The following is a 26,195-nucleotide window of genomic DNA, read 5'->3' as shown; positions in this document are numbered from 1 at the left end:
CATCGCTGAAATAGTCATCAGTGAGCAGCATCTTGGTGAGGTCATGAGCCCCGCCCGCCCTGTTCAGGTTGGAGCCCATGCTGGATGCTATGCTCTCGCTCAGCTTCAGTTTGCGCGAACCCTTGCGAGCCACGCTCAGGTTGGGCAGCTTCAGTTTCTCCTGGCTGCTCAGGCCTGACTCGGTCGACAGGCGACGGTTTGACGCCTGAAAAAACCACAATTATTTCAAGATAAATGAATATTCTATACTTAAGATATTTTCCAAAAATGAAACAAAATCGAAAATAAAACATCATTGATCACTGCAACATCTGCGTTTCCTGGTCCCATGCTCAGTCCAACTGCGATTTTCTGTTTGTGGAGCTATCTCAAATCAAGTTGACCAATAACTGTGGTTGAATTATAACAGACAATTCAAAATGAAATTGACAATATCCCAGCTGAAATGTTGCAGCAATCGTTCAGGAATCTCAATACTGATTTCAAGAGTGTATTCGTGCAGGAGGAAGCCATCTTGAAGAAGTAATTGTCAAAAAGTGATAGATGTTGGTTAAAACGGAATCAGTACAGTACGTTTTATCGCTTTTAGTTCCCCCCCTCTCTTTCTCTACCTAACTCTGTCTATCTCCGAGGAGGAGGAGGAGGTTGCTATCTCCCGGCAGATCTAGCTGAGACCCCCATTTTTGTTACAACCGCATCAAGTGAGTCAATTCGCTTTTATGTCTTTTTCCTCGGTCCTCCTCCATATTTGTAAAACCCTCGAAGTTACCCCGCGTTTTTCAGATGTTATTGATAATTCTCAAATGGCAAGTCTTGAACTTTACATTAGTTTGAATAAAATCATTTTTGCCCTTCCCACTAATGTTTTATGACGTTTTTAAAAGTTCCCATTATTCTGTGTCACTCTGTATAAATAGAAATTGCTTTATTGACAAGGACATTTTTAACAATACGTGGTCAACAACATGTAAAAATTTCAAAGTCACAATACAAAACATCTAGATTTGACTTATATCATAAAATCAAGTTAATAAAATTATATCATTTGAACAGAGACAGAAATAATACAGTACGGTACATACATTAATTTTGATACTGTTTATGTATAATTTTTCTAATTTATAGAGAAATAGTCAGTTACTTTATATGATGTTTCGTTTATCAGAATTTTCTTCACTTTCATTTGAAAATATGTCTTGCTCAAAGTCTTAATAAAAACAGGCAGATAGTTATAGAGTTTCACAGCCATATAAGGGTAGAGTTTGTGAGAGGAGCTATGTTGATACCTATGAACTCTCAGACTGTTTCGGTTTCATGTGTCATAAACATGGTGATCCCTATTCACATCAAATATTTCAATATTGGAATGTACAAATACAATCGAAAAATACACTTAAAGAGCTGGGAAGGTCATTACCCTCATTTTCATGAATAAAGATCTACAGCTTTCTCGATACGATGCATTGCATAGGAGCCTCAGTATCTTCTTTTATAGACTAAAACAATAGTGGTTTGACTCAGTGGTTGCACTGGTAAGTTCCCGCTTAGATAAGTTAAGAATCATGCACCAGATACTCCCGTTGGAAGGGTGACCGCTTGAGCCAACTCCTCTGAATATGATTCATGAAAAATCGCTTCCCGGTGGTTCAGAACCCACCTAAAACTGTAGTTTCATTCATCTCCAATTATAATCCGCCTTATTACGCACGGCACAAGTCTAGAGCTCATGTGGGCATCACCCTCATCAAAAAAGTGAGCTCTACGTTATAATGGCAGTTGAGAAAGATAGGAGAACAACGTTGCCGATCCTCACTGTCTTGTCAATGCCTTCTTGACGGTAGCTGATAGGCTACAGGTTTATTGATGTAATATTAGTTGTTCATTCATGTTTTAAATAATCAATTATATTTTATTAAGCAAGAAATTATATTTTTCAATAATTTCATGATGAATTCTCATAATTAGGATGAAATATTTTGTTATTATTAATTCTACATTGTTAAAAGACGATCTAGTAACAGATCAAATCGAGAAAGAGATAGCGCTATCCACTTTGTTGAATGATGGACAAGGATAGCAATATCATTGCTAATCAAACACTTCCATTTTAACGTGGACCTCACTATAGCACTGATCACTCACCAGTGATGTAGACGACGTTCATAAGCCGGCGCATACTCCTCGGATTGACATCGCTGAAATAGTCATCAGTGAGCAGCATCTTGGTGAGGTCATGAGCCCCGCCCGCCCTGTTCAGGTTGGAGCCCATGCTGGATGCTATGCTCTCGCTCAGCTTCAGTTTGCGCGAACCCTTGCGAGCCACGCTCAGGTTGGGCAGCTTCAGTTTCTCCTGGCTGCTCAGGCCTGACTCGGTCGACAGGCGACGGTTTGACGCCTGAAAAAACCACAATTATTTCAAGATAAATGAATATTCTATACTTAAGATATTTTCCAAAAATGAAACAAAATCGAAAATAAAACATCATTGATCACTGCAACATCTACGTTTCCTGGTCCCATGCTCAGTCCAACTGCGATTTTCTGTTTGTGGAGCTATCTCAAATCAACTTGACCAATAACTGTGGTTGAATTATAACAGACAATTCAAAATGAAATTGACAATATCCCAGCTGAAATGTTGCAGCAATCGTTCAGAAATCTCAACACAGATTTCAAGAGTGTATTCGTGCAGGAGGAAGCCATCTTGAAGAAGTAATTGTCAAAAAGTGATAGATGTTGGTTAAAACGGAATCAGTACAGTACGTCTTATCGCTTTTAGTTCCCCCCCTCTCTTTCTCTACCTAACTCTGTCTATCTCCGAGGAGGAGGAGGAGGAGGAGGAGGAGGAGGAGGTTGCTATCTCCCGGCAGATCTAGCTGAGACCCCCATTTTTGTTACAACCGCATCAAGTGAGTCAATTCGCTTTTATGTCTTTTTCCTCGGTCCTCCTCCATATTTGTAAAACCCTCGAAGTTACCCCGCGTTTTTCAGATGTTATTGATAATTCTCAAATGGCAAGTCTTGAACTTAACATTAGTTTGAATAAAATCATTTTTGCCCTTCCCACTAATGTTTTATGACGTTTTTAAAAGTTCCCATTATTCTGTGTCACTCTGTATAAATAGAAATTGCTTTATTGACAAGGACATTTTTAACAATACGTGGTCAACGACATGTACAAATTTCAAAGTCACAATACAAAACATCTAGATTTGACTTATATCATAAAATCAAGTTAATAAAATTATATCATTTGAGCAGAGACAGAAATAAGACAGTACGGTACATACATTAATTTTGATACTGTTTATGTATAATTTTTCTAATTTATAGAGAAATAGTCAGTTACTTTATATGATGTTTCGTTTATCAGAATTTTCTTCACTTTCATTTGAAAATATGTCTTGCTCAAAGTCTTAATAAAAACAGGCAGATAGTTATAGAGTTTCACAGCCATATAAGGGTAGAGTTTGTGAGAGGAGCTATGTTGATACCTATGAACTCTCAGACTGTTTCGGTTTCATGTGTCATAAACATGGTGATCCCTATTCACATCAAATATTTCAATATTGGAATGTACAAATACAATCGAAAAATACACTTAAAGAGCTGGGAAGGTCATTACCCTCATTTTCATGAATAAAGATCTACAGCTTTCTCGATACGATGCATTGCATAGGAGCCTCAGTATCTTCTTTTATAGACTAAAACAATAGTGGTTTGACTCAGTGGTTGCACTGGTAAGTTTCCGCTTAGATAAGTTAAGAATCATGCACCAGATACTCCCGTTGGAAGGGTGACCGCTTGAGCCAACTCCTCTGAATATGATTCATGAAAAATCGCTTCCCGGTGGTTCAGAACCCACCTAAAACTGTAGTTTCATTCATCTCCAATTATAATCCGCCTTATTACGCACGGCACAAGTCTAGAGCTCATGTGGGCATCACCCTCATCAAAAAAGTGAGCTCTACGTTATAATGGCAGTGGAGAACAACGTTGCCGATTTTCGGCCTTGCCACTGCCTTCTACTGCAAAGAAGATAGCTGATATTTTATGTAAAATTGACTGTTCTTTCTTGTTGAAAATAATCAGTTAGTTAACCAGTTAAAAGTAATCGTAAAAGAAGCAACTCTGTATACCTATCATTTACACTGACATTATAGTACTATAGAAGGCAACGGGAAAGAGACAACTTTATAAGGTCATTTTCATAATAAGCCACTCTTAGGCCCGGTTGTACAAAAGCCGGTAAAATTTCAACCGTGATTAATTTCACGAGAACCAATCAGAAAAGGCTTTTTTGAAAAGACGGCTTCTCTGATTGGTACTCGTGGAATTAATCATGATTAAAATTTAACCGACGTACGTGCAACCAGCACTTAATCATTTGATCGACAGAAAATTCAAGTGACATAGGACTCAATAGCTCCCTTCTCAGCAGTTAATCAACAGAATTTAGGTGAGCTCCGACTCACCGACGGTGCCAGCCCACTGGTGCTGGGTGCCCCCTCGCTGGACTCGTAGGGTGGCTGAGTGGTGACCGATTTACGGTGATGCGCCGACTTCTGAGCCACTTTCACTTTGCGCAGAGCCGAGTTCTGCAGATAGAACGGCAGATGCACCATGTTGCGCAGATAGTCATGGCCGCCTATGTTCGACTCGGTCAGCAGCCGTTTGCTGTTCAGCTCTACTGCCTGTCAAAGAAAAACAAACAAATTAAAATGGAAAGATAAAAACAGGGTAATATTGATTTTCTATAATAAAACTATCAAGCAGTCCAATAGAGATATTAAAATAATTTATATTATAAATAATCTGACGACGTTAAACTGTTTGCTTGTGTAATAATGGGCCATATGAATAATTATTACACTGTGTTAAATGATTGAATATCTATCTATCTTATAAATGACAAACACAGGCAATTCATTTTATACCTTTTGTTTTGGTAATAAGGTGCTTACAAACTTACGCGCTACAAACTCGCACATTTCACTTTTCATCAGATGATGCTATGCTTATTAAATTTATATTTGAACAGAAAGAGTAAGACCCGCTGCAAAGTAGACCCACGCTAATCCACGAAAAGCAACCCACGCCGTGGGATGATTTGTAAACCATTGCTATAGAATTATTCATAATCAATCAGCTGACAAGTGAATTATTCATTGCACAGATGTCTGTAAGCAATGGTTTACAAAACATTCCACGACGTGGGTTGCTTTTCGTGGATAAGCGTGGGTCTACTTTGCGGCGATCCAAAGATACAGATATAATCAGCTGATGAAAAGTGAAATGCGCATATCTCTGTACGCACCTTTACACAATTCATACTGGTAGTTTGAAAAGGAATATCATTACACTAGTAATACAATTGTAAATAAATATTTAGTACATTCTCTTCCCACTAGACCACACTAAAAGGAATATTATTACAAGGATAATACAATTGTACGTAAATTTAGAACACTCTTTCTCCCACTCCCACTAGATCGCACTCCTGTTTCTGCTTAGGGCTGGTTTCCGAGCACGGGACTAAGCTAAGTTCTAGACTTTGAACAGCTGGAGTCAGAAAATTAGCTTTCCGAAACGGGGCATAGTCGCAGTTCACGTTTGAATTACATTTCGGAAAACTAGATAATTGAACAAAAAATAAAATAAAGAGAATATAGTATTAAGTTTCAGCTATTTTGAATTATATAGGAATGTTTTATTTCGTCAAGGAAAAACGTTTCCAATTATAGAAATGAGAAAATAAAAGTTATCATAAAAACTGCTACTACGCCCCATTTGGGTAAGCCAATTTTCTGACTCCAGCTGTTTAAAGTCTATAACTTATCTAAATCTCGAGCTCGGAAATCGGCCCTATGTCCATCATGTAGAATAACTGTGTTAAATAGCGAACCGATGTGTTGTTGTTACCTTTGATATGATGTGCGGATCAATGGCCAGTATGATGATGAACGGAGTGTTGGCGTCTGAGAATAGCACATGTATGGCATCGAGCACAATCAGCACTTTGTCCTGTTCACAGCTGTCCAAGCCGTCAACCACAATCACCAGTCGCGTCTGCTGCTGTGTGAACGCATCCAGGCACTTCACCTATACAAACAATAACAGCTAACTATTCAATTCAACCACAAATAAAATGTAAATAACACAAAATACAAACAATATATAATCCACCTATACAACCAATAAAAACCAACTATTCAATTCAACCACAAATAAAATGTAAATAACACAAAGCTCAAATATAGAGCAACTGAATATTACCATCCGAACACGTTACGTCGTCGGTCGCGGCTGCCTAAAAAGCAGTCGTTAGGTCATGTCGGAGGCCCTCTGATCAGTTGCGACCTGAAAACTCTGACACCAGACCTGAGCCAGCCAGGTCACTCGATATTATTATTATTATTACCATAGAGAAAAGATAGCAGAAGTGAGATATCCCTTGGTATAGGTCGATTATGTTCCAATTTTCATGTTTTTAATAATTATATTCAGTTAGTAATATCTGGAGAAAAGATAGCATAAGAAGATATCCCAAGATATAGGTCACTTATGTTCCAATTTTCACTCAATTTGTTAACTCAAGCCGATTACTATTGACTATTGTCAATTATTACTGTTTTTGCCAGGTTAGAGTGTAAGAACAGCACAGTATAAGAGACTGTCAGCGTCACATAGCTTCACGAAAAAGAGCTACTAGGACTATCAGCTTGAGTTGACAGTGACATTTACAGTGGACGAAGCTAGAAACCCTAACTTCGCTCTCTAGGAAAAATGAAGGCATTAATTCTATTATATTCTATTCCACTGCCATTATAACGTGGACCTCAATGCTTACAGACGTAATAGGCCGTGACCAACAATGAATGAGACCAATAACAATTGACTGACCATCTCAGTCATAAGGCTGACTTCCGCCCGCAGAGCCTGCAGAAATCCCTCGGACTTGAGCGTGTCCAGCCGGGATATGGCTCGTTGCAGTTGTCGGCGCTGAGAGAAGACCAGCGAGCCCAACAGACGGCCCACAGTGTAGATGTTGGCCACAAAGCACAGCACCACCACTGCACCACACGACACCAGCACCACTTCCCCTGTCAGACGGTCGTCCGGGCTCACGATACTAAAATACAATTTATTTCAATGAATGTATCAATGAATGAAAAAGTTTTTATTCTCAAAAAGCAACATGTCACAAACATTAGAAATGTTAACTTTACAATAATTTGAATAGTACTCCTCACCTAGAACGAGTCTGTGTGTGAGGAGGGTCGTGTACAATACAGTATGAATCAATTTGAGTAGCACTTAACACTTGAGAAAAATGTCTGTTTATAAATTATAACTACTTAAAAAAATAATCGGCTATAATCACACTATAGAGCACTATACATCATGTTATGTAACAACTTATTGGTTGATGAATTATGTTGTGTGGATAAAACTAATATTCTATTAGAACCTATCATGAGTTATCCAACAATACAGGAGAAACAGTATAAACAACAGTACAGGAGAACAGTACAATAAAGTAAGAGGATTTATACAAAGGATTTATCACAAGCCACTGGGCCAGTGACTACAGTGAAGCCACGTTATAATGGCAGTGGAGAAAGATAGGAGAAAACCGTTGCCGATCCTTTGTCTTGTCAATGCCTTCTACAAACAGCAGTAGCTGATACAACTTTATTTTTTAATATTAACGGTTCATTCTCGTTTAAAATAATCAATTATATCCTATCAAGCAAGAAATATTATTTTTCAATGATTCCATAAAGAATTTACATAATTAAGATGAAATATTTTGTTAATTAATAATTAATTCTACATTGTTAAAAGACGATCTGGCAACAGAGCAAAGCAAGAAAGAGATAGCGCTATCAGCTTCAATGATTCCATAAAGAATTTACATAATTAAGATGAAATATTTTGTTAATTAATAATTAATTCTACATTGTTAAAAGACGATCTGGCAACAGAGCAAAGCAAGAAAGAGATAGCGCTATCAGCTTTGTTGAATGATAGACAAGGATAGCAAAACCGTTGCTAATCAAACACTGCCAATATAACATGGACCTCACTATAGGCATAGAAAAATACAAATAGAATACTCACTCGGGATACCTGAGATCGACCGTGTAGACAGCGAGCACAAACAGTGCAACGAGCGCACAAAGGAAGCACAATTCAAACATCACCACATTCGGCAAACAACACTGTTTACGCCACCTCCAGTTCGCTGTCGATTTCACTACAAACATAACAAATTTAAACAGTTAATCACAAAAAATATTGTGCAACTGAAGCACATAAATAGTTAACTATTAGATAATTAATAACTTTTTAAATAGCTTATTAATCACTTGATCAAGGGGTTAATATTTATTCTATTTGTTCTGAAAGTGCCATGTAACTATTTCTGTTCGTCAATTTTAAATGATTAATTCAAAATTAATTGGAACTTTTTCAAGCAGTAGTTGATTTATAAATTTCTGGAATACCTTTAAAATGCTTGAATGTTTAAAATTTCTACAACATTAGTTAACAATTTTCTTTATCAAAGATGTGCATATTATGTTACTGTGCATGTTATATTACTACAATACATGTGCATTTTGTGCGGCGTGGAGATGCGGACGCTTTACTGACGAACAGGCGTGCAACGAAGCATTTTTCGACGCGTAACATCGGCCTAAACGTAGAGGGTGAAAATGAAAATCCAATCTACCTCAACTTATCCCTAACAGCAAAGAGAAGGCAACTGTTGGCTAAAGCGAAATCTCTTCTGGGTTATAAGGGAGGACGCCGTGTGTGGGCTGATCGTGCCGGTAGGATAAAACTAAAAAGCGAAGATGGCACCGAGATCAGAGTTTTGAGAGATAACGAGGACTTGGCGATTTTAGAGGCAAGGATTGAGTAAAAGACTGTAACTTATCATAGAAAGAAAAAGAAAATACAAAAAATCGATTGAACTTTTCTCTTTAAATGTTAGGATAGTTAAAATATAAGAATACAGAATAATATTAGTTTAACGTTCGAATATGATGTGTAATGTTCTTGGGGAAAAATAAGAATGTTCGAGAGCATAAACGTGTAAGAAATGATTAATTATCTTTCACAAAATATGAAAAGAGTATTTTTCTACTTTGAAACTTTTGGTAACTGTCAGGTAAAACACTTTTATTTTCTTATCAACTGGTAGGCCTACGGTAGTAACTGCTTAAATACAGAGAATTATTTTTGTCAATTTTTATATTGTCTTCCTGATATTGATAAAGTGGGGTTTCAGGTGGAGTTGTTGGAATATCGCAAAGATTGTGATATAGATTAAATAATAACAGTTTGCTTTTAGGATGGACTTGGCAAAGTCGAAATACTGAATGACAGTCGAATGATAATGAAAATGAGATAAAGTAATAATGCAATGTTTTATCGCTCTCTTATGCGTTGTCTTTTCTTTCAGCGTTTCTTCCGGAATTCGAATGTTATTATTATATTTTCTCATGTTATCCTTATTATTTTGTTATAAAAATATTAATCTATCCAGGTTCTCTAATTGAATACTGAAATTTTCTTATTATTTTTTATTTGTATTAAGTTGGTCTCAATTTATTCAAGTTATCTGACTGAAAAGTTTCTTATCATTTTCATTATAAGAATTCAATATTTTTATCTGGATTCTCTAATTAAACACTCTAAGTTTTTCATAGAATTTGGAAATGTATATATATGCAAATCATATTGATAAGGAATTTTTACGGTTACAATACTGCGGAGATAGCACGGCCGCACCTGATGTGACCGTTAATAAGTTTATTATTGTTTTTTTTCTTAATTATATTTTATTTTTAACGTTGAAGGTTTCCATAAAAACTTTTCTCTTATAAACCAGTTGAACGCTTTCCATACATTATTCACATATTTTCTCTAGCGTTAATTCTCTTTTTAAATAAAACAGATCAGCTAATATTTCATATTTCCCGTTTCATTCAGGAAAAAAGGGTTTTAATTTATAATCTTTCATCTTCATACATTTTCCCTTTAAAATCAGATTATTAAATCATCTCCTTAAAAACACATAAGTAACATTGGCTCAATAGATGCATTTCTCACTGCATGATAAAAAATAATCACTCAAATATAGAAGGAATTGGATTAAAAACTGGAAACTAAAAATAATGGTTTTGTTTAATGATTTCGGAGGATTGATTGAGGATGGCTGCTACGACACAATAGAATATGATGATGTGTTGGATTTTCGTCCGTCACTGAAATTGAACAACATTTGTAAAACTTCATTCAACATCCTACATATGAATATACGTAGTATGAAAAAAAATTTCGATGAATTATCTCTCGTCCTTCAAAATTGTAAAACCTCCTACCATTTATTATACTATCTGAAACATGGGCTTCAAATGAGCACGAGTTTTCTTTCAATTTGAACGGATATTCAGTTATAAATTCACCTGCCAAATTTAATAAATGTGATGGAGTTTGTGTGTTTATTAAGGATAATCTAAATGCTGAAATTTTAAGCAATGATATTGCTTCTGCAAATTCAATCATTCTTGAAATTAGTGTACCACAGATGAAAGAAAATATCACACTGATAGCTATATATAGACCTCCATCATTATCGGTTGAATCGTTTGTTGAGGATCTTGGCTCATGTCTAGAAGAACTCAAAAATAAAAAAAACATAATACTAGCCGGTGACATAAATATTAACCTCGATCAAAACACAAATTCTGTGAATGAGTACTGTAGCTTGTTACATATGAATGGTCTAAAATCGTATATAAATAAACCGACAAGAGTACAAAATCAATCTGTGGCAACTCTTGATCACATATTCCATAAAGACGAAACGTCAAATTACAAGGATGTTGTAGGTGTAATTTGCAAGACTAGCATCACTGATCATTGTGCGACTGGTCTTTTTCTGGGTATCTCAGATCACATACATATAGCCCCCACAAACTGTAGAGAGTATACTGAAAAAATAGACTACTCAAAACTAATTACAAATCTGCAAACTGAATCTTGGCAGGATATATTTGATTGTAATAACCTGCAAAACTTGACACCTAATTTCATCAACAAATTAAATAATCATATCAATAATTCAAAAACAAAAATAAAATTGAACCACAGACAAAAACCTTTAAAAAACTGGATTACTGCAAACTTAGTAAACTGTATAAGAACTAGAGATGGAATGTATAAAAAACTGACAAAACAACCTAATAATCTTGACTTGAAATTGCAATACACTAGATATAGAAACGTATTGAGAAATCTTATAAAGCAGGCTAAGCAGAACTATTTTAAAAACAAGATAACACAAAATAAAACAAACAGCAAGAAACTCTGGAATTGTATAGATGAGCTGTTGGACAAAGAAAAGAAAACCACTGATGTAAACATTGAACCTAGTGTCTTGAATAATTATTTTGCAGAGGTTGGCAAGTCGCATGCAGAAAAGATAAGAAACTCCAATATTGATATTCATTTCCCTGAAACAATTGTCAACTCACCAAAGTCTTTTTTCTGGTTTCCAACAAATGAATGTGAGGTAATTAAAACAATATGTACATTAAAAAATAGCTCTTCACCTGGTATTGATAATATAAGTAATTTTTGTTTGAAAAATATATCCAGTTTCATTGCTAGTCCATTGTCCTTCATAATAAATAAGTGTTTTGAACAGGGATACTTCCCAGAGGAGTTCAAAATTGCTAGAGTCGTACCTCTTCACAAGGGTGGAATTAAAAATGATCCTAGTAATTATCGACCGATTAGCCTACTTAGTAGCCTGTCTAAGGTAATGGAGAAAATAATAAAAACAAGAATTGTAGAATACCTAGATAAATTCAATATTATACATAAAAATCAGTATGGCTTCCAAACCGGCAAGAGTACACAAGATGCTATATTACACCTGGTAGACATAGTGACAGATAACTTTAATAACAATAAAAAACTCTTACAGTGCTGCTGGACCTGGCAAAGGCTTTCGACACAATTCCACACAAAAATTTGTTGAACAAACTGAAAAATAAAGGAATTCGTGGCAAGGCATTAGATTTGTTCAAACACTATCTAAAAGACAGAACACAAATCATATCAATAGGAAGCAAGTCTGATCAGGTGCATTTGTCGGAATATGGGGTACCCCAGGGAACTGTGTTATCTCCAATATTGTTCCTGGTGTATATGAATGATTTGCTCAAACTTAATTCTGAAAATAGAACAATTATTTCATTTGCTGATGATACCATTGTGACTTTCTCGGGTTCTACATGGGAGGAGGTGAGAGATTTGGCAATGAAAGGGTTGAAGACGGTCAAGACATGGTTGGATATCCATACACTCACATTGAACCATAAAAAAAGTTCATTCATAGCTTTTTCCCCTACTGCCGGATCACAACCAACAAATTTAAGATTACAAATTCATGATGCATCATGCAATTTGCCTGCTGCGCTGGATCATTGTCAGTGCCCAATGATTGATAAGGTGGACCATGCTAGGTACCTGGGTGTTATAATTGATTCTCATCTTAGATGGAATTATCATATTGATGACAAATGCAAAAAATTGAAATACCTCATTTTCAGATTCTACAAAATCAATTTGATAAACGACATAGAAATAACTAAATTAATCTATATAGCGTATGTACAATCTATTCTACAGTATGGGATTCTGGCGTGGGGGGGAGCCGCGGGCTGTCATATAAACAAAATTTTTGTAATGCAGAAGCACATAATAAGGGCAGCTTTGGGTAAACCTAGACTCTATCCAAGTAGTGAGCTTTTTCGGGAATTGGGAGTACTTACTGTGAGGGAATTATATAGTAAAAATATTATCCAATATGCATACAAAAGTAATTTCAGACTAGAAATACGAGATACACCATACAACCTACGAGGCATAACGATGAACCAGCAAAGGGTAGACTTAGATGTATGCAGGAAACAATTCAAATACAGAATGAATAAAATTATGCGTTTAGTTCCAATGAGAATAGTAGAGATGAGCTGCAAAAAATATCACACTAGAGAATTTGATGAATGGTTGAAAGCAAATACTATATTGTAATCCTTAAAACAGTAACCCTATCTAACAATATTTGCTTCAAACTAAAAAGTGAGCTGCCATCTTGAAGAATAAAAAAAAATTAAATAAATGAATAACTGATTTTTATAAATTGAGCTGAATTTCAATCCGGGAAAAAATAAATACGAGAATAAATCATCTAAACTTCAGTGTATTTGCTATCATATTGATTTACATTTGCTTCAATCTAGAAAATTTTATGAAAACAGGAAATATTATTTCATGATAGAAAATAAATACAGTATACAAAAACAAATAGAGTTTTAGGGTTTCTGCAGATCACCATCAGAAATAAAAATAAAATAAATGAGGGAAAATAATAAAGGGAGAGTATATCCCTACATTTTTACAATAAATTCCCCCTACAAGGTCGATTATTGTTATGTAATGTCTACTGCTTCACTATTGTTATATATATATGTTGTTTTTAATGTAGAAGTTATATCATTGTGACTCAGGTTTATGCTACAAGAAGATTATCATTGTGATATGCCATTGTTACTTCTGGTTCTGTTTTTATAATTAATATACTCAAAAAATTTTACGGTATTGTATTTTTCATCATTGTAAAAAATAAGCACAACTCGCACTCCGCGCTCAGATTTTTCTTTGCGGGTGCTATTTTTCCGTAAATTATTAGTTAATTTTTGTTTTGTAAAGTGTTTTTATGGAAATAAATTTTGATTTTTGATTTGATTTGATGTTGTTCTTATGAACTTCTAATGGCTTGCAAGATGACGTAGCTTTACTAGAATTTTGTAATCAAGCTAAAGCAAATAGTGGAATTCCGACATTTATATTCATATATAGTGGGGTCAAATTTTCTCAAATCAACTAATAAATAATTAATCTATTGTATCAATTGGGGGGGAACAATTGGATAAGATTGAAAGTAAAATAGCGAGTGGAATTTTTGTCTCAAGGAATTTAAGTAAATTAAATAATAAGCCTCTATTGAAGTCGGTCTATCATTGCTTGGTGGAGTCACATATTACATATTCAGTGGCCCTATGGGGAGCTAGAGAGAGTAACCTTCAGAAAATTTTCATTTGTCAAAAGAAAGCATTGCGCACTATGTTGAGGTTGCATCCACAAACACATTGTAGGGACTATTTTATTAAAATGGAGAAATGGAAATGAATATAATACACGGCATAAGAGTACCTTCTCGGAATATCATAAATTGACTTTGTATGAAGAAAAACCCAGTTATATTGGTAGAAAGATTTACCAAGTACTACCAATTCGGTTGCGGGAAATATTAACGATAAAAAAGTTTAAACGAAGTTTGAAATTATTTCTAAAGGAGGAATGCTTTTATAGTCTGAAGGACTATTTTGATTACTGTAATAGAGTCAAAGACAAATAGTAATTATATACTAGATATAAATTTAATGAAAAATTAATGGTGTCTCGCTTTTGCTAGCACTTTGACTTGTCTGACGCCGTTGAGGCCAACCAGACGTAATATATATCTATCTATCTATCTATCTATCAATACTTGTAAATGATCGTAGCTTATATGCTTTATGTAATCAACATATTTAAATCTGAATTTTATTCATTTTTTTAAATCACAGATCGAGAGAGGAAAATTCTCCTCCAAATTTAGATAACATAGAGGTCCACGTTATAATGGCAGTGTTTGATTTGCAATGGTATTGCTATAATTGTCCATCATTCAACAACGCTGATAGCTCTATCTCTTTCTCGCTTTGTTCTGTTGCCAGATCGTCCTTTAGCATTGTAGGATTAATCATTAATTAACAAAATATTTTATCCTAATTATGAAATCATTAAAAAATATAATTTCTTTCGTAATAAAATATAATTGATTATTTCAAAGAAAAGTTAATCTCAATGAACATGTTAGTCATCAATGAACCTGTATCAGCTACCATCTATAGAAGGCATTGACAAGACAACAAAGTTGTTTTTCTATCTTTCTCCACAGCCATTATAACGTGGACCTCACTATAGATAATCATGTTGGTGACATATTTATTTGAAAGAATGAAGAGGTCTAGAATGAAACACTCACAAGGCTTCGGCTGGAAGGCTCGATACAGCCTAGTGGAGAGTGCGCCGTAATCGTTCTCAATAGAATCGTAGAGGGAGCCAATCATCTGCACCACTGAGTTCTCTCCAGCCGTCGTACTACTCACTCGAGTCAAATCTGTGAAGTAGAACCTGCAAACAACAACCAAACATCCACTAAAAATCAACAAACCACTACAATCAATTGAAATAGTATATTACGTCACAAGGACGGGAAGGGGCCTTTTGCAGGCGAGAATGATGTTTCTAGAATTTCATTCGAGCACAGCAAAAGTCATTCACGTCCAAGTAACGTACACTATATTTTGTCATAATAATCTCAAGAAGAATAGTTGTTGAGAAATAGAAAACATTACCTGATATCACTTGAAAATGGCATAATTGACCGAAACATGTCGTGATAAAATATTTTTAAAAAAGGGTACTGAGATTTTTAATTATTTTCTTTATATTTATATTACAAGTAGCCCTATACAGGAAAGAGATAAAACATTACCTGCTTGTGCTGAAGTTACTATATGCATTCTATAAATATAACCTAGTTTGTAAATTCCGAATCAGGAATTTTTCCATTGTAGTTGACGAAACTTCCACCTGGAGTGCTAAAAGGCGGTTTTTTTGTAACAGTTTTGCTGTTTATAGTTTATTCAAAAAATAATTTATCAATAGCAGAGCAGAGTTGATTAATTACCCAACCAGAAACAGATTGCATACCAACATTCAGATTCCCCGGTTAAATAACTCCATTCAACTAGGAAACTGTTTCCATCTAGCTCATTGGCTTTACAGTAATATCCCAGTTGAGATCTCTGACATTGAGGGGTGTAGCGTTGCCGTATACAAGCGTAGAGTTAGCAGGTGGCTACTCTACATTGGGGCAGTGGCTTCGGAGGCTCTCCTAAATTCGCCCTATAGATGAATATTTCCTTTAAAAATGCCAACATATTATTTCACATATTCATCCTTATTATTATGATTTTTTCCCACACAACATTAAAATAAAGTTATGACTGCCGAGTGAAACCCTTAAGTTGAGCTGAAATTTATTAGTTCAGGTAGCATAATTTCCTTACTTCAAACCAGTGTATTTTAACTGACTGATTTACTCCTCTCGACTCCTCTCTGCACACGGACAAATCATCCACGCAGGAAGTTATATAAGGTACTTCCTAAGAACAGTACTAATTAATTTATAGCTTTTATTGTAAAAGGATGATCTCTAGAGTACTGTACTATTAAATTTATACATGAATTATGAAACAATGATGAAGCATTTGAAATTATTTCATCTATGAAGCAATCTATACTTCCTGAAAGGTGTACTATCTAATTGACACAGAAATGAAAGAGCTAACCTGATTGGCTGAGCTGTTAACGAATCACTCCACTGCTTGCCTGGTGGATGGCAGAACATCACTTGCAACACAACTCTGATGGCGTTCATCTTCTGAGTCAGATACACGTTCAAATTATAAGGCCAGTCCCAGTTATACCTGCAAAATATAATTCGATCAACATTTGCATAGTAAATCATTACTGTACAGAAAAATTCAATAATTATTTTCTTTTCAAATCCGTTCTTAGTGCGTCTCTTGATGGCCAACTGAACATACATGCCAAATTTGAAAGTATTTGGTCCAGTAGATTTTTAGTTCTGTTGATTACGAACGAATGAGTGAGTGAGTGAATGAATCAGTGCCATTTCGCTTTTATATTTAGATACAAATTGAAAACTTGGCTCACCAACAAAAAGCCATTCGAATTTTCTCTTAATTGATAAAATTTTCCTCTTGACAACGTACCTTTGACTGCCGAATCCGATGACAACGAGGAATGCATAAATAAGTAGGAAAATAGCACTGGTTACCACGAGGCCGATCATCCAATTGCCGACAATTAGCGTGACAATTACGCCGACAATTAGCACAAAGTGTGCGAGCAACACCAGAAGCAGCCATGAGAACTGGAAGGTCGGGTCCACCCATTGACGGGCAAAGTTCTTCATCTCCTCTGTAAATAAAAAAACGAAATTCAACATAATTATTAATCAAAACAATCAGATAAACCAACTAAATTTCAAAATTTTCAATTATTAATACAGTATTTTTCAGTTATCAGTGATGATTTAGTGAAATATTTTTATTTAGTTTGGTTGTTAACTTATCTAAATTCTAAATTGCTAGTTTATATTTATATATTTTGACTCAAAATTGGACAAAACTTATGAAGTGTAAACATAACCTATTTTAGGACAATTTCTATACAAATTGGGAAAGGAACAGTTTTGGACTAGAATTTTAAAATCATAAAAAATAATAAACCCATCATGGAACTCAAATAGGAAGGGGCTGCCGGTTTCCATCTGCCGTACACTGGAAGTCATCATGGAAGTCCATGAATCGTTTGAGAACAGGTGTCACTGGATGCAGGTCGGAGCTTGTGAGATGGGGTTATAGTGAGGATGCAATGTCCAAATGTGGAATGACTCAAAACTATCAACACCTCATGACCTGTCCAAATATGGAGATTCAATTCAATTCAAATAATCTTTATTCCTTCTTTACAACATAGGTACTTAACAAAAATAGCAAGCGAGATACATATAGTACATGGAATTCCCCCACAAAGACCAATCGTCTGCGTGTGGAGGAGAGTTCCATGGACAACACATTTGCAATCACAAAATATTTTTTATAATAATTACAAAGTAAATGAATATTTTTTTAAACAATAAGTAAAATAAAGAACAGAAAAGAAAAAATAAATACATTGCATGATGGAGGATATTATTGATAATCAAACACTGCCATTATAACGTGGACCTCACTATAGTAGGGTTTGTATGTACCTCTGAGTTTGTTGAGCAGAAACGATTTGCCACTGCCCCACTTGGCATAGAGGCCGACAGTGATGGGCATTGACAGCGACGGTTCACTCAGGATATCGGCCAGGGCGCTGCTATACAAATCGTAGCCCAACAGATTCTCATTGTCCTCATTGGTGTTCAGTCTCCCTATAAGCCAACAACACATACACATTCAATAATATTCATCACATAATTATTCTTTAACAACAGAAATGGTGTCACAGAATCAAGCCACAGTTAGATTTATTGTATTATGGCAAATAAAGAATTTGATTTAGGCCGGTTAAAGAGCTCGACCGACCGTCAGTGAGTACATCAGTCGCGCTTGTCTTTAGGTAACCGTCCACTGGAAACCGTATTCAACCGATCCGTTCGGCCGTTGGATCGGACCAATCTGCCGGCCGTTAATTCGGCCGAATATGGTCGTCCATTGGAACCGTTTACGTCAGTCTAGTTGCCAATTATTGAATTAACTACTATCATAGCCACCAAAATTCTTCATAAACAATGATTATAGATTTTGAAAATTGAATAAACAAATATCCACTAAATTAGTTATTCATTACAATAATATTATTTGTTCAGCAATCTTTGTTCACAGATTCCTTTGAACATCACGACGATGATATATTTTTTCTCGTATATCCCACAATGAAACATGCTCTTGAACCAAACTTATAAACTTTTCATTGTCCATAGTTACAACTTTATAAAACAGAACAACATTTAAAAAACAAAAAAAACAAGACTGTGAAACAATTTTAGGTTAGGAACACTTTGTTGTCTCAGCTCGACTAGTTAGTTCGGCTGGATAGAGCCGGAAAATCCCATTCAATTCGTATCGAAAAATTGATCAGTCGGAGACAGCCGTGCACGACCATATGAGCCTGTTGCAATGGACGAGCATCTTTTCCTTTCTTTATTGGGGGATCGTTCGGACGAGTTCAGTAGTTTTCGGCCGTTCGCTAGTTCGGACGAAAACGGTTCTAGTGGACGGCCCACCTTTTCCACAGAGATTCCATGTATCCGTACTGAACAGGACTGACCGCACGCATGCGTCAGTACCATGCGTTTTACAATGCGTACAAAAACCATCGGTCGAGCTCGTGCGCATCCGTTCCATCGGTCGACTGAAGCGCTATTGACGCAAATTGAAGCTTTACAAAAAAATGACGCAAAAAATAGAAGCTTTCAGAGCTGTACTGATCAATAGCCCGATCGCACCATAACCACTGTGCTGACACCTCTGCCCGACAATGAGCTGATACTGAATTGATAATAATTATTATTAAACGAAAATCCAAATTTAATGTAAAATGTAATTCACCCCTAACACTTCTGCTACTGCAAATATTGACAACAGGGTAAACAGTTAGATGGAAATTCGGTGAGCCTGTTGTCAATATTTGCAGAAGCCTTCGGGGTGAATTACAGCATTAAATTTTGATTTTCGTTTAACAATAAAATTATTAATTAATTATCATTTGAATAATTGCAACATCTCAGTAATTTCCATCGATATTGAATTGGATAACATAATGAATGAATTAAATGACAGTTTGACTTATTATTAGCGTATGGCTTTGAATGGTGGGGAGACCCAAGAGTAGTTCCACCTCGCCGTATATATATATATATATATATATATAATCCAAAAGTTCCCTAATAGGAAACATTGGGAAATCGGACACTAAGGTTCTAAGGTTATAGTGAGCCTTATATTATAAATTTACACTAATCACTTCGAAATAAGGTTCTTTTTATGTTAAAAAGTCCAAACATCTACAAAACCAAAACATATCACAAAACCACTAAGCCAGTTGACTATTACAGTTCGACTATAATATTCAGTCGTGAGCAAATTAATATTAACGACCGTGTTTTTAGAACGGTTAGCGTTCAGCGGTCAGAGCGGTCTTGGAAGGATATAGATACAGATATTCATTGACCGAGCGAAGTGAGGTCCAAGATTCAAGTCGACGGTTTGGCATTTCTCTTAATGTATAAATGTTTATACGTTCATATGTTGCGCATTTACGGCGAAACGCGGTAATAGATTTTCATGAAATTTGACAGGTATGTTCCTTTTTTAATTGCGCTTCGACGTATATGCAAGGTTTTTTGGAAATTTTGCATTTCAAGGATAATATAAAAGGAAAAAGGAGCCTCCTTCATACGCCAATATAAAAGTAGAAATCAGACTATACAATTATTCATCATAAATCAGCTGACAAGTGATTACACAGATGTGTGGAGAAACCAGTCTATAGCTGTATTTCCATAAGGTCTATAGTTTCAATCAGGTACTTGTGGATGAGAATACTGCGTGAGGTCTACTGTTCACAGAACTACTAGTTTATACCCTACTAAGACCGCTGCAACTCGGAACGCCTGTCCGCTACCTGTGTGCATACACCCTAAATCTAAGGCTGTGATCACATTAAATGGTCATGCATGACATGACCAAGCGCACAGATGAGGAACTAAATGTGGAAAGAGCAATAGGAACACTCAGACTGAACGCGTGCACTTGCTGGTTGCAGCTACATGCAAGTCACAACGTGTTTCAATGGCTCTTTCCAGATTTTGTTTTACGGTTCATGCATGATCTGACGTACACTACTTGCACATACACGCATCCAATGTGATGAATTCACACTGTAAAGCAAATATTACTCACTGGCTCCGAAAATCTGGCCCAAAATCGTTTTCTGGTTGTTCATGTCGATGTTGTAAGGCGTTTCTCCAGCCCGGTTCGGCCTGTACAACAGCTGACTGTTTTTCGGATGTCTTAGCAGCACTTCGACTATGGCCTGCAAATCAGAGCAAATATCATCTATACTATAATAAAGGAAAGAATTGGTTTGACACGTACGGGATAGGAAATTCACGAATGACGCATCATCACGTCTGAACTACTGGAATGATTAACTTGAAATTTTGCATATTGATTCTCAATTTAACGAGGATGGTTATAGACGTATTTTCAATTCTTCACAATTTCAGTAGGTCAAGTTTTTGATTAGACCCTTGCAGAGCACGAGTTACCTACTAGTTATAAATAAAATATTGGAAAGGACAACATAGTTTTTTTTCATTTCATGAAGCAATAATTCTAAAACATCTCTGACAACATTTATCAATTTATTCATTATCTCACAGTACAACATGGAATGAATCAAAACCTTAAAATATTGCAATATAAGGTGGAAATGATAATTATTGGCAAGAATAAATAATATCCGATTATAATAATAATAATTAATAATTATTAAATATCGAGATACCGAGCTTCGCTCGTTATTTTAATTTATTGATAAACAGAACACAATTCTCTAAAATGATCGTGTTTATATTTCACAGCTGGCTATACGCCATCTTATGAATTTCGTGGATGCGATATTTTGATTTTTCACATACTCACTCGCTCACTCACTTTTTTACTATCCACAGCTGTTTCAGCCAAGGATGAATTATCCTTTTAATGTCGTTCAGCGAGTTTTCCCCAAGGATGAGACCTTGTGCAATCGAATCTTTATATCATAAACCTACTATGTTGCAAATTTCGTGAAAATCGTTAAAGCCGTTTTCGAGATCCGTTAAACATAAATAACCGGATATAAAAATAACCAGATATATACATACAATTTCTGTATTTTATCCTATTATTATATTACATTATATCACGACCAGAAAGTTGTACTCAAACTTTAAATATTGCAGAGCTCCTCTTCTTTTTCTTCTTCTCCTCCTCCTTCTTCTCTTTTTCTCTTTCTTCTTCTTCTTCATCTTAACAGAGAATTAATAGTCTGGCGTCCTATCATTTTCACTAACTTTATAACGTGAATCCATTCTATCTCTTTGAATTCAAGTCCTAGAATTTACTCTCAAATACAGAGTATATTATAGAGCATAATTGAGGTTTCAATACACATTAATATTTACCTTGCTTCTAGCCCGCATAGCGACATGCAGCGCGGTGTCTCCGCGCCTATCACACGCCGACACTTTGGCCTTCTTCTCCAGCAACAGTTGAACGGCCTCTGTGTTACGAGACCTGACTGCTCTTAGCAGCGGGGTATCGCCGTCCTAAACACATCACAAACAACTAAATCACACAAGATAAAATTCAATATAATATAGGGTGACACAGAATAACGGGAACTTTTTAAAAACGCCATAAAACATTAGTGGGAAAGGGCAAAAGTGATTCTATTCAATCTAATGTAAACTTCAAGACTTGCCATTTGAGAATTATTAATAACATCTATCACTTCTTGACAATTACTTCTTTAACATGACTTCCTCCTGAACGAATACACTCTTTAAAACCCATAGACTACCAATGGGACATTATGTCCCAGTAGACATTACTAACCTAAAACTACCGATGGGACAATGTGTCCCAAGAGAAGTTCGTTGAATCCCAGTGGGTAAATAGAGCATTCAAACTGCACAGTAATGAATCCCAACAGTAGCGTAGGGTCTATTTTGTGAAATACATCAGCTGTTTGAAACAGTCTGATCGCCATATTGTTGTAAATTGAGGTTACCTGCTCCAGTGTACGAATCAGCTGCTTGTTTTGTCTGGGAATGGAGCTCATTTAGTGTGTTTTTTAGTGTTATTGTGTGTAGAAAGTAGCTGAATCACTTCTTATTTGTCACTTATGAGGAGTCAAACTTGAATTGCAAAGGTATGTACTGAACTTTATTAATTTTATTGGTTATTCTTTGTATTGGGACATATGATCCCAATGGTAATTTTTATTGGGATCATATGTCCCACTGGTATTGAACTATACATATTCGTAGATAATACAATAATGTATTCATTCATTTATTCAATTGTTTGGCTTTCAAACTCATAATTTTCACTTCAATAAAAAAAACTTTCTAATTTGATTTTTATTTAAAATATTTACACAATACACAACATGATTCAATATACTACTGAACTGAGTTGAAACTGGAAAATATAGAATTTCTGTGAAAATTTGAAAACCAAAAAATTATTGTTTATCACCTATACAGCTCTGTAGATAAATAACAGATTGAAATATTACTTATAAATACATAAGATAATTATGAATTAATATGTTTTTTGTTTGTTCCAGATGAGTAGGAGAAGAATCACAGATGAAGAGCTGCTCAACATGTTGAACTTATCTGATGAGGAAGATCTGGATCTGGATTGCTCATCAGGATCAGAATACAATCCTTCTGGTGAAAGTGATGGAGGAGATAGTGACTCTGATGGCAATTTCGATGAGGTTCCTGAGGCTGCTGTAAATGATGTTTTATTTAATGGTGTTTTCGATGAGTTTCCTGAGACTGTTGTAAATGAAGTTTCACCTGTTGTAGCAACCCCAGAAGATGAACCTGCTTCTGATATACCTACAAGTGGGAATCATGTTGTTTGGGGAAAGCCTTCTGAACAATTTACTCCCAGATACAACATTCCAGATTTTAATAAAATGAAGTTGAAAGTGCCCACTACAAATCTAACAACTGAATTGGATGCTTTCAAATGTTCCCAAAAAGTTTTTTTATATTTCTGGCTGAATGTACCAATGAAAGGCTTGAAATTCTCAACAGAGGAAAGGATGATTGTGTGAAACTGACTGATGAGGGAGAAATGATGGTACTAGTTGGCATTATAATTGTTATGTGCTACAATCATCTACCCAGCTTGAGTGATTATTGGTGCCAGAAAGAATCACTAGAAATAGTTTTATTAAAAAATATATTTCACGAAATCGATTCCAAATATTAATTTCGAAGCTATATTGTAATCATCCAGTGAAACCAGTGGGGGCTGGAAAGCTCTATTATGCAGAAGAATTGATGAACTGTCTCAAACATACATTTCAAGCAGCTGTTCATGAAGGCAATTACCAATCAATTGATGAGTCTATGACGAAATTCAAGGGTGCATCATCCTTGAAGCAGTTTATGCCCCTAAAACCAATAAAGCGTGGTATCAAAACTTGGCAGGGGTGCGATGCTACTACTGGCTACATCTATGATTTTAATATATATTCTGGGAAAGAGTTAGGCAATTTGAATAAAGACAACACCCTTGGTGAGCGAGTTGTTTTGAAATTATGTGAAACTCTTCAAAGTAACAACATCCTTATTTCTTTCGACAGATTTTTTACGAGTGTGAAGCTGATGGCAGAACTTCCATTTGCTGCTGTAGGAACTAGTATGAAAAATAGGAAGAACATGCCGAAATTTTCAGGGACACTCCAGAAAGGGGAGTCTGACTTTCTGGCAACAGAAAACGGAATTATTGCGGCCAGGTAGATGGATTCAAAAGAAGTTGTTGTGTTGAGCAATTGTCACAAACCAGACAGAGAAAATGTCAAAAGAAAACAAAAGGATGGAGAGAAGAAAGACATTAACTGCCCTTCCTCCATTTCTACATACAATAGAGTTATGGGTGGGGTTGATTTATCAGACCAGAAAGTCAATATCTATGATTATGATCGTAGATCACAGAAATGGTGGAAGAAAGTTTTGTACAAATTCATCATGGCTGCTGCAGTGAATGAACATATAATTTTTGTAGAAATAACGAAGAAGAAAGTGAAGTTCAGGTCGTCAGACTGCTAAAGTATCACGCAAGCTCAGCAGTTCCAGAGGGCCTCGATCTAAAAAATCCAGGACAATGCTGAATATTGGTGATCATCTACCAATTGCGGCTAAAGGCCGTCGTCGTTGTGTCAGGTGTGCTGAAGAAAAGAAAGAAAAGAGAACAAGCTTCATATGTGGTACATGCAATATGCCGCTTTGCAATGCGTGTTTTACTCCTTATCATGAATAATAATGTCTCCAGAACATTGGAATTTCAATACTGTACATTATTTCAATTATTTTATAAGATGACATTGATGTAATATTACATTGAATCATTTTTAATATTTACAATAAATATATTGAATTACATTGAATATGTTGTTGCTCAAATTGGTCACTATTTGTTCCAGCATACCATTGGGATATATGGTCCCACCCAAAAATACAAGTGGGACAATATGTCCCAAAACATTTTCCAAGTTTTCCGGGTTTTCTGTGATGATGGAATTTTTTTACATTTTTTTTCATATTCATATTTGGCACTTTTATGAATATCCATGTTAATATTTGAAAAATAAGGAAAAAATTATTTGGTATTTTATGGGACAAGTGAATAGCAATAGTTTGGTAGTCTAAGGGTAGTCAACGATTTCTCATTGATCGCTGCAACATCTGCGTTTCCTGGTCCCATGATCTGTGCACCTGCGATTTTCTGTTTGTGGAGCTATCTCAAATCAAAGGTTTTCACAACTTGACCAATAACTGTGGTTTAATCATAACAGACAATTCAAAATGAAATTGACAATATCCCAGCTGAAATGTTGCAGCAATCGTTCAGGAATCTCAACACAGATTTCAAGAGTGTATTCGTTCAGGAGGAAGTCATGTTAAAGAAGTAATTGTCAAGAAGTGATAGATGTTATTAATAATTCTCGAATGGCAAGTCTTGAACTTTACATTAGTTTCAATAAAATCATTTTTGCCCTTCCCACTAATGTTTTATGGCGATTTTAAAAGTTCCCGTTATTCTGTGTCACTCTGTATATTCTCTCAATAAAATAGTACCCTCTTCACACACAGACTAGTTTCTAGGTGAAGAGTTTTATTCTAAAATTATTTTATATATTTCAATTTTTTGGAAATATGTTTTTTGAGAATGAAAGATTCTTTCATTCATCAATTGAGGCCAAAATTACGGGACAATGTGAATAAATATTAATTTTCAAATAATGTCATAGCATTTCACAATGAACCAGCTTGTCAACAAGGGATAACATAGTCAACATAAATATATTATACTGTATACATATATATATATATATTTTACATTTTCTTGTATTGAGCTTATTGAGAATAAATAAATTATTATTATTATTATTATACATAAGACACTATAGACATATAGATTAATTACTGTTTGGGGTAAAAATCAATATGGACATAACCTACTTCGACTATTCGTGACAAAATTACAAAATAGAAGAAGTTTTGGCAATAGTCTGTTTTTTTCTTTTCTGAGTACAGTATTTGTTTGCTTCATTCAATTAATAAAATCATA

At 35.3% G+C, this 26,195-nt stretch overlaps 1 protein-coding gene across 1 annotated transcript in view; it reads right to left on the bottom strand.

The window, feature by feature from the left end:
- LOC111045826 (kinase D-interacting substrate of 220 kDa B) overlaps positions 1-26,195 on the bottom strand; it is a 103,819-nt gene that overhangs the window by 36,182 nt on the left and 41,442 nt on the right. Inside the window, exons 12-24 of the mRNA XM_039436649.1 lie at positions 22,004-22,147; positions 20,739-20,871; positions 18,041-18,205; positions 16,995-17,202; positions 16,548-16,685; positions 15,176-15,324; positions 8,125-8,260; positions 6,904-7,132; positions 5,923-6,102; positions 4,476-4,694; positions 2,143-2,395; positions 1,303-1,337; positions 2-205 (exon numbers count right to left, since the gene is read on the bottom strand). Of these exons, the coding sequence (XP_039292583.1) occupies positions 2-205; positions 1,303-1,337; positions 2,143-2,395; positions 4,476-4,694; positions 5,923-6,102; positions 6,904-7,132; positions 8,125-8,260; positions 15,176-15,324; positions 16,548-16,685; positions 16,995-17,202; positions 18,041-18,205; positions 20,739-20,871; positions 22,004-22,147 (2,193 nt within the window). The remainder of the gene's footprint in view (position 1; positions 206-1,302; positions 1,338-2,142; positions 2,396-4,475; positions 4,695-5,922; positions 6,103-6,903; positions 7,133-8,124; positions 8,261-15,175; positions 15,325-16,547; positions 16,686-16,994; positions 17,203-18,040; positions 18,206-20,738; positions 20,872-22,003; positions 22,148-26,195) is intronic.

The sequence above is a fragment of the Nilaparvata lugens genome, chromosome 10 (genome assembly GCF_014356525.2).
Source record: "Nilaparvata lugens isolate BPH chromosome 10, ASM1435652v1, whole genome shotgun sequence".
NCBI classification, from domain to species: Eukaryota; Metazoa; Arthropoda; class Insecta; order Hemiptera; family Delphacidae; genus Nilaparvata; species Nilaparvata lugens.
Note: the sequence above shows the minus strand (reverse complement) of the source record. Positions and strands in the feature narration are given on the sequence as shown.